The 10,014-nt window shown below is 40.7% G+C and overlaps 1 protein-coding gene across 1 annotated transcript; it reads right to left on the minus strand.

The window, feature by feature from the left end:
* Window positions 1–9,927, minus strand: LOC121532106 (calmodulin-like protein 4). Its single transcript, XM_041837810.2, has 5 exons — window positions 7,675–9,927; window positions 7,524–7,554; window positions 2,181–2,321; window positions 1,793–1,981; window positions 1–1,441 (listed from the first exon to the last, which is right to left on the minus strand). Exons 1-5 carry the CDS (start codon window positions 7,675–7,677, stop codon window positions 1,344–1,346), a joined length of 462 nt encoding a protein of 153 aa, XP_041693744.1. The 5' UTR covers window positions 7,678–9,927; the 3' UTR covers window positions 1–1,343.
* Window positions 9,928–10,014: the final 87 nt, after the last annotated feature.

Raw genomic sequence — 10,014 nt, forward strand, 5'->3', positions numbered from 1 at the left:
TAGAACAAGCACAACAAGGAATATACACACCCTGACTCAACATATAAGCGTCCCCTGAGTCAGGGCGTGACAAGTTGCTAGTTTTTTATTAAATATTTCAGTATTTTCCATACTTTTTATATTGATTCATAAAATCAAATTTTTTTCTTCAAAAAGCACTTAAATGGTTCTTCGTCTATAGGATTAAAATGTAACCCTGCCTTACATAAAGCTTACAGAATTAATTGCAGAAGAGCACTGCAGTCAGATGAACAGATAATAGGTTGTGACAGAATTAAAATTATTTTCTACATTGAAACCTGTCTGTCTTTTTTTGTTTTAAAAGTCTACTGCTTAACATTGTGAGTGTATATATATATTATAATATTTAAAGACATTGTAAGCATAACACTCAGCCCTGCTATAGTACTTCATTAAACTACAAAGTATGTTGTCCATTGAAGTTGTTGTCTCTGGATCTTTTGATATCAGATTCAGAATGAATAATAACAGGGTTTGTGGTAGTTTGAAAGGTCCACCTTAGGCCAGGAGTGTTTCCAATTCACATGACCTGACAAGAAAAAACCCAGCCCTATAGTCATAGTACAGATGAAAAACGAAGCTATCTATAATTATAATATTTTGTCATAGCCTATGAATAGGACCCAGAGTTTTACCTGACCAGGTCATGAGATCAGGAAAAACTCCAGGCCCCAGAAAAGACATGTATGAATTTTGCCACACCACTTTTGAACCACACCACGTAAACTACCTCTGGCATACAAAGTCTGTCCACGAGAGATTAATGTGTTTGACCCAACCCTACAAAGCTTATTCACATTTACATAAAAACATTTTTATAGCAAATCTGGACCTAAAATTATTGGTCCATTTATTATCAAGAAATCAAGTTGCTCTTGTATCAATAAGAAAAACAATGTCATTACTTTGTGGAAATGTCAGTAGGCTTTTTAGTGATGACTTGGTAAAAGTGATAAGCTATTACAATGGCAGTTAGTATTAGCTATCTATTTAAAGTGCAGAAGATTCAACCAGGCACATCATTGTTTCCCTCAACATATAAGGAGATATAATGGAAACATAAGGAAAACATAATAACAATCGAAACATATCCCTCAGAAAGCTTATAAAGAAAAAAAACTATTTACACAAAAATGTATGCACGCATGACTGTAAGTCGCTTTGGATAAAAGCGTCTGCTAAATGGCATATTATTATTATTATTATATTATATTATTATTATTTCTCATCTCAACATGTTGTTAGTGGGCAGCCCGCATGCAGATGCTTAGAGTCAGTGCACTTTTGCGGTACAGTATGATCGTGCCCGGCCTGATGGCTGCTCAGCAGTTTGTAGAAGGAAGGGTCATTGTTTTGGCGAACTCCTCGTAGTGGACACGTCCGTCTGGTCCCACACCAGTCTCTTTCAGCAGCTCGTCAACTGCAGGGAAGTGAGAAGATGACGCCCACACAACTTAATTATAACTCATCGAATCAGTCATTTCATCACTGGTCTTTGAATGTTTTAAGACATTTTATGACTACTGGTATACAATCTCTGTCATACATATGTCAAATGTCAAGTGTTTTTCAAACAGAATATACAGTTTGGGTGTAATAAAGTAACAAAGTAATTAAATTACATTTACTACCATTGAAATGTTGTTAAGTTGGTACAATAATGCACACCCGTGATTCTGGATGTGTGGGGTTTGTACAAACAAACACAATGCACATACATACACGCTACACTCTCTCGTATACATGTGGCATGCGTGTTTATGACCCTTACCTTCTTTATCAGTGAGCTTCTCTCCCAGCCCGGTGAGCTTGGCCCGGAGCTCCGAGGCTAGGATGTAGCCCTTCTTCTGCTTGTCCGTCATCCTCATGGCCTCCAGGATCTCTGCTCTGGGATCCTCCTGCTGGATCTGCTGGTGCATCATGGTCAGGAAGGTGGAGAAGTCCAGCTCTCCGCCCTTATCTAGTGGAACGGAGGGAGAGTGGTTGATTGAATGATCGATCGAATGATTGGTTGAATATGAAATTGATTGATTGTAAGGGATAGTTTAGCAATGACAAGATATTGAAAGACGGACAGCCAGGCGGACGGGCAGACAGACAGATAGACAGACACATAGACAGACAGATTGACTGACCGACCGACAGACAGACATGCGTACCTATCTTGGAGATTTGCAGGTGTCTGTCCACCTCAATGAAAGTGGGGCTGACCCCCAGGCAGCGCATAACTATAATCAGGTCCTTGGCCTCAATTTTACCCTTGTGCTTCTTGTCATAGAGTGAAAAGCATTCCTTAAATTCTGTGAGAAAGAAGAGGTTGTCACATTTCTACAGTTCTTCTAGGTATGTCTATGTAGGCTTCTAATGGCTATTCCCCTGAGGAGATCAAACCATAGAAATGGAATGAATAGAACGGACATCCCCATACAGGTTAATTATGCCATAATAAAATGGACTGTCGGACATTTTAAGTGTACCCATGAGTTTACCTGTCAAATGTCCATGGTCAGAGGTTTCAAGACCGTTCTAATCCTTCTAATTCAATAGGTTTAGTTTAGTTTACTAAGATCACGATTAGCTACTGCACATTCCTTGGGTTCACATAAAATGTACAAATACAGTGTATTCAGACCCCTTGACTTTTTCCACATTTTGTTACGTTACAGCCTTATTCTAAAGTTGATTAAATCGTTTTTTCCCTCATCAATCTACACACAATACCCCTTAATGACGAAGCAAAAACACGTTTTTTATTTTTTTGCAAATGTATAAAATAAAAAAATCTGAAATATTATATTTACATAAGTATTCAGACCATTTACTCAGTACTTTGCACCTTTGGAAGCGAGTACAGCCTCAAGTCTTCTTGGGTATGACGCTACAAGCTTGGCACCTGTATTTGGGGAGTTTCTCGCACTCTTCTCTGCAAATCCTCTCAAGCTCTGTCAGGTTGGATGGGGAGCGTCGCTGCACGGCTATTTTCAGGTCTGTACAGAGATGTTCGATCAGTTTCAAGTCCTGGGTCTGGCTGGGCCACTCAAGGACATTCAGAGACTTGTCCCGAAGCCACTCCTGTGTTGTCTTGGCTGTGTGCTTAGGGTCGTTGTCCTGATGGAAGGTGAACCTTCGCCCCAGTCTGAGGTCCTGAGCGCTCTGGAGCAAGTTTTCATCAAGGATCTCTCTTTAATTTGCTCCGTTCATCTTTCCCTCGATCCTGAATAGTCTCTCAGTCACTGCCGCTGATAAACATCCACACAGCATGATGCTGCCACCACCACGCTCCACCATAGGGATGGTGCCAGGCTTCCTCCAGACGTGACGCTTGGCATTCAGGCCAAAGAGTTCAATCTTGGTTTCATCAGATCAGAGAATCTTGTTTCTCATGGTCTGAGAGTCCTTTAGGTGCCTTTTGGCAAACTCCAAGTGGGCTGTCATGTGCCTTTTACTGAGGAGTGGATGCCGTCTGGCCACTCTACCATAAAGGCCTGATTGGTGGAGTGCTGCAGAGATGATTGTCCTTCTGGAAGGTTCTCCCATCTCCACAGAGGAACTCCCTGACCAAGGCCCTTCTCCCCCGATTGCTCAGTTTGGCCGGGCAGCCAGCTCTAGGAAAGGTCTTGGTGCTTCCAAACTTCTTCCATTGAAGAATGATGGAGGCCACTGTGTTTTTGAGGACCTTCAATGCTGCAGACATTTTTTGGTACCCTTCCCCAGATCTGTGCCTTGACACAATCCTGTCTCGGAGCTCTACAGACAATTCCTTCGACCTCAGGCTTGGTTTTTGCTCTGACATGCACTGTCAACTGTGGGACCTTATATAGACAGGTGTGTGCCTTTCCAAATCATGTCCAATCAATTGAATGTACCACAGGTGGACTCCAATCAAGTTGTAGAAACATCTCAAGGATGATAAATGGAAACAGGATGCACCTGAGCTCAATTTCGAGTCTCATAGCAAAGGGTCTGAATACTTATGTAAATAAGGTATTTCTATTTTTATATAAATAAATGTTTTCACTTTGTCATCATGGGGTATTGTGTGTAGATTGATGAGGCTTTTTATTTTATTTAATTCATTTTAGAATAAGGCTGTAACATAACAAAATGTGGAAAAAGTCAAGGGGTCTGAATAATTTCCGAATGCACTGTAAGTACAGAACAGCTATAGACAAGAACAACATAAGATATTACATTACATTTTAAATAAAAAAATAGGAGTTAAATATTAAGAACACCTTTCTAATACTGAGAAAAAAAATTGTAAATAATGTATTGTGTCATTTTGGATTCACTCTTATTGGAAATAAGAATAGAATATGTTTCTAAACACTTCTACACTAATATGGATGCTACCATGATTATGGATAGTCCTGAATGAATCGTGAATAATGAGTGAGAAAGTTACAGACGTACAAATATCAACCCCCCCCCCCCAAAAAAAAAAAATGCTAACCTCCCCTGTTATTGTAATGGTGAGAGGTTAGCATGTCTTGGGGGTATGATATTTGTACATCTGTAACTTTCTCATTCATCATTATTCACGATCCATTCAGGATTATTCGTAATCATGGTAGCATCCACATTAATGTAGAAGTATTTAGAAACATATTCTATTCTTATTTATAATAAAAGTGACTCCAAAATGACACAATACATTATTTACCATTCATTTCTATTGAGCACAAAATCATCTGAAACACAATCAAAACAAACAGCAAATGCATCCAACAAATGTGTAAAGTCTCAAGCTTGATGTAGTTATTGCGTGCTATGAATAAGGGATCAAATACTTAACTTTGTACTACTTTAATACACATATAAGTGAATTTGTCCCAATACTTTTGGCCACCTAAAATGAAGAGACTATGTACAAAAAGTGCTGTAATTTCTAAACGGTTCACCCGATATGGATGAAAATACCCTCAAATTGAAGCTGACAGTCAAAAATTGAAGCTGACAGTCTGCACTTGACAGTCTGACAGTCTAACCCCATAGTCATTGTACATTTCAAATTCAAAGTGCTGGAGTACAGAGCCAAAACAACAACACATTTGTCACTGTCCCAATACTTTTGGAGCTCACTGTACAGATTCATATTGTTATATACAGTACAGTTAAATTACAAATGTAGAAAGAGGAGCGGCGCTGTGATAGAATGTTTGTTTTTTATCCGTTTTTTTTAAAGCTAAACTTGCTTTTTGCCTGGGTACAGTGAAGAAACCTATAATGGGGTATGTATGACTGTTTGAAGTGTATGCAAATAGATTATACATGTGGTTAGGCATTTTCAACACACACATTATTTTTTTAAAGACCAGAAGAGAAGTAGTCCATTTCTCCTTAACCCTCAACCATGAAAGACTATAATGCATGTTGTTGATGTTAGTTGTGTGTGCAGTTAAGGGTAAGGTGTGCTGTTAAACTCACTGTGTTAAGCATAAAGCCCATTTATCTCACAGACTGAACTAGTAGATTAAGACACCACGGTGCCGGCGTGAGACAAGGCTCGGAAAACGTACCTCAATCCAGGGATGACAAATGCGTTGTACTCCGAATTGTCCCATTATCCCAATTGCTACACTGAGAAAATTGAGCGACAGCTAAAAAACTAACAGTTCAATCTTCTCTGTGTAACAGTTGTGATAATGGGACAATTCAGAGTACAACGCATTTCTCATCCCTGGATTGAGGTACGTTTTCCGAGCCATATTTTGCGCCGGCTCCCCAATGTCTTAATCTACACAGGAAGCCTGTCCAACCTTAGTGCAGCTGTAAGCAAGCCGGTCTGATCTGCTGGCTAAGACTGAACTAGAGCATTATACTCTTCATTGGGAGATACAGGTCAGTCTTAATCGAGACAGTATCTGCAGTCACCGCTCATTAATCTTTGATGAGGGATTACAGCCGTCAGGATTTGCTGCGATCACACAGAGGAGAGCATAGGCTGCCTACTGAAAGGCAAGCACAGAAGGGCCATATAACTATATATGGGTTGCATGGTGCACTGAATACTAGCCCTTGATCATGACTCTCAGTTCCATTACATTACATATAAGAGTCATTGGACAAAGGCGTCTTCTGTAGGGGGGAGTTTTGTTAAGAGCCCCAACGCTGGGTCTGAACGTTAACATGCATCGTTTGTGGTACGGTTTTGGAAGCACAAGGACCTTATCTTTCATATCAGCGAGAAAACTTTTTTTTTTTTTTAAGGTTAAATTGATACACACCTTTATAAGGTTAGGGTCAGTGTTCCCACACAGCCATATCTTCATGTTACAGCGCATGTTTACGGAAGACAGAGGAACAACCTGTGCTAACTAGCTATCTAGCATGCTCCAAACACCTGTGTGTAACAGAAACGTGTCGTCACTGAAAAATACTGTCGGCTGCAACTGTGATAAAGCCGGTTAAAATAGTACGTGTATATTTTGCATTTGTGAAATTATTTTGATGTGATATGAAAATAAAGGCCTTTATGTTTCTAGAACCGTATTGCAATCGAGAATCGATTCATGTGGCACTCCTCCCGAGTGGCGCAGTGGTCTAAGGCACTGCATCGCAGTGTTAGCTGTGCCACTAGAGATCCTGGTTCGAATCCAGGCTCTGTCGTAGCTGGCCGCGACTGGGAGACCCATGAGGCGGCGCACAAGTCGTCCAGGGTAGGGGAGGGAATGGCCGGCAGGGATGTAGCTCAGTTGGTAGAGCATGGCGTTTGCAACGCCAGGGTTGTGTATTTGATTCCCACGGGGGGCCAGTATGAAAACTAAAAAAATTATGTATGCACTCACTAACTGTAAGTCACTCTGGATAAGAGTGTCTGCTAAATATTTGGCTGTTTTGGATGCCAGTCAGTCTACCTCTGAAAATAACATTAGGACCTTAAGGGGTAAAGGTAGGCACCTTAAGACTACATCTTGGGCTAGGTGCATACATGATGCATGATAGCACCAATCAGATGCTTTCAAGATATATTGGTATACATAAACTAGTCCTCCACAGTCTGTAATATCCTATTAAAAATATTGTTGAACAGTTTTATGATCGACATTTGACAACAAAACTATCAAAAGACTGGTGATATAAGTGATTCATTGTGTGTGTCTTCTCAACAGGAACGTTGACACAAATGGGGTGCATTGTGTTGTGGCAGGCACACGGAAAATTACGTGGAATAGAAGTCTGTTCACATCAACATCCAGCAATAAGAAGTAGTCCTGGAATGTAGGCTTCTGTGAAATTGTAGTAGTTTTCATCTTATTTGCCAATTTATTGAGTATCGATCAGAGACTATCCTAAGCCCAATCATCAAGATAGTGGACATTTTCAGACAGTAACGCAATGTAAAACGATTATAAATAGGTTGTGCGTACCAGGAATTAATTTAAATGAATACCCACGATTATTTCGACATGTGATTAACAATCGTGCCTTGTGCCGTACTCGCCTAAAATTATCACCGTTATCCAATTCAACATATATGCACACAGCCTAACGCGCCTTACCATTTATTTGGTCTTGAGTCAGGAACTTTGCCTGTAACAAAAGAAGAGAAGCACGTAACTTTTACACGCAAGTAACTATTTCTAGTGTAGGCTACATCTAACTATTAGCCGACTATTGTACATAACGATTTCACTGGAATAACTTCCTTACCATCGTGGTTACGCTCAGTCAGTGCTCCTAGACACACTCGACGTGTCAGGTCCGCTTGTTTTACCTGCGTGAGTAACCTTTATTTTGTAGTTTGCGATATGTTGCCATGCGATATGTTGCCAGTGTTGCCATGAGCACACGGTGAACTAGACACCACACCAACTATAGGCTACTATGCTATTTATCTCCGATCACCATGAAACGGTCGGTCACAATAAAGGCACAATCCTTAATTTGTGTTTTAGCCGAAAGGCAGACTTGACCCACCGCTTGGTTTGCTGTAGGGGTGTAGAAATGTAGCCTAGCCTACTACTAAGTTCGTAAATGGGGAAATACAGTATGTGTAGGGGAGAGCCGGGATGAAAGTAACACCGGGTGGAACTAACACGCCCATTTCCTCTGGTAAACAGAAGCTAAAATTATGTAGTGAAGTCAGCACATTCCTAATGTAGAGGATGAGCATGTTTCGCAGAGTTCATTTTCAAAAAGGGATTTTAACCGATGTAAGTAACGGACCCGGAAGTGCTTTTCGGTTGTAGAGTTGTGTTTAGTTGTTTAAGGTTCCAAACATGTCATTTTCTTAACACATCTAGAGACTAAATGACAGCATAGGTTTCCAGTATCATGCTAGCTAGTCTTAGTTGTTAGCCTAGGAGAAGTTCCAGGAGAGACGGGTGGGACAAAAGTAAGACAACATTAACTCATGACCTGGAATAAAATAAAATAAAGTTTAAGCACAGGCCATTGTCTCCTCTAGTTCAGATTGCTTTTAGAATGTTAGCACAATATCAAATCAAATTGTATTTGTCACATGCGCCGAATACAGCAGGTCTAGACCTTACCGTGAAATGCTTACAAGCACCCAGGGGAACAGACACATCCAACTGACTGGCATTGCCTTCTGCCTGGATTCAGCCCACTGTCTCCAGTTATTGTATTTAGTGGAACATGTGACCTGTCTTCTCTTCTGGTAATGTCTCACCAAACTTGCTCTAGGCCTCATTATCCATGATATGGCACTATGGCACTATACCGGTTATTATTATATTATGCCACACCCTGTGTGTGTGTGTGTGTTGTTTTAGTTGTGTGTATCTCTACAGCTTATACCTCCAACACCATGTACATCCACAACATCCAGGTTGTTGAGGTGGACATAGGCGAGTCGTCTAAGTTCATGGGGGTCCATATAAGAAGCTGAATACACTACCTTACATGTTTTATGTGGGTTAAGGTGCATGTTTTATATGTGTGAGCTTGTCTTATCTCTGGTGTACTGTGTGATCTTAGGAATGCTTCCACTAATCCCCATCTTTCTTTCTCTCTGTGCCTGAGGACACCCTGGCCTGATGACTCCTGGCTGTGCTTGTCTCCAGTCCTTCTGGTCATGCTGCCTATCCCGTGCTGCTAACTCCCTGGCGTGCCCGGACTGATCCCTGACTACCATGCCACTTACCCACCTCACCCACATACTGTACCTTGACTTCCTAAAGCATGAAAAGCCATCTGACCTTACAGTCTTGGAAGTGTTTGTGCACTGTCATTTAATAAACCTGTAAACAATACAATCATTACATTCATTGCATATTGCATCTCGGGTGAAAAATACATTCTACTCTAAATCTCGTTTTAACTTTATCATTTCACTTAATAAATGTTTTATCTTTCTTATTCAAACTGTGAATAATGTTCTGTAAACGAGTTCATGGCAACAAATCCAATGCATTTAATTAAAAAGTGCTTGTTCAGTAAGCACCACTTTTATTTTGAAACAGACCAGGGGTGAAAACAGACATCTGCAACCTGATTGGCTGAATGTGGTAAGCACCATCCCGGTGTAGCATTAGCCACTGTAGCATAGTGGTGGAAAATTGTGTTTTATTAAGACAGTCTCTTTTTTTTTTTTTACCGACGAGGCATTCAATTGAGTTAAGGAGGAAACTGACACCTTTGCAGCCTGAATGGAGGATGCTTTATTTACGAGCCAGTCCATGGGGGAAACGAGTGTATTGCCGGCTGTGCACATTAAATTCGGACGTAAGATGACAAACGACATAAAACGGGTAATACCGCCATCTTGCGGCCGTTGGGCTATAATTAAACAATAAGGCCAGAGGGGGTGTGGTATAATATGGTCAATATACAGCGGCCAAGGGCTGTTCTTCCGCATGAGGCAATGCAGAGTGCCTGGGCACAGCCCTTAGCTGTGTCAAACTGTTAGAGAGCTGTTATTATAAACTGGGTGGTTTGAGCCCTGAATGCTGATTGGCTGACAGCCGTGGTATTGCTATTATAAACTGGTTACCAATGTAATTAGAGCAGTAAACATAAATGTTTTGT

Source organism: Coregonus clupeaformis, chromosome 19 (genome assembly GCF_020615455.1).
Source record: "Coregonus clupeaformis isolate EN_2021a chromosome 19, ASM2061545v1, whole genome shotgun sequence".
Classification (NCBI taxonomy): domain Eukaryota; kingdom Metazoa; phylum Chordata; class Actinopteri; order Salmoniformes; family Salmonidae; genus Coregonus; species Coregonus clupeaformis.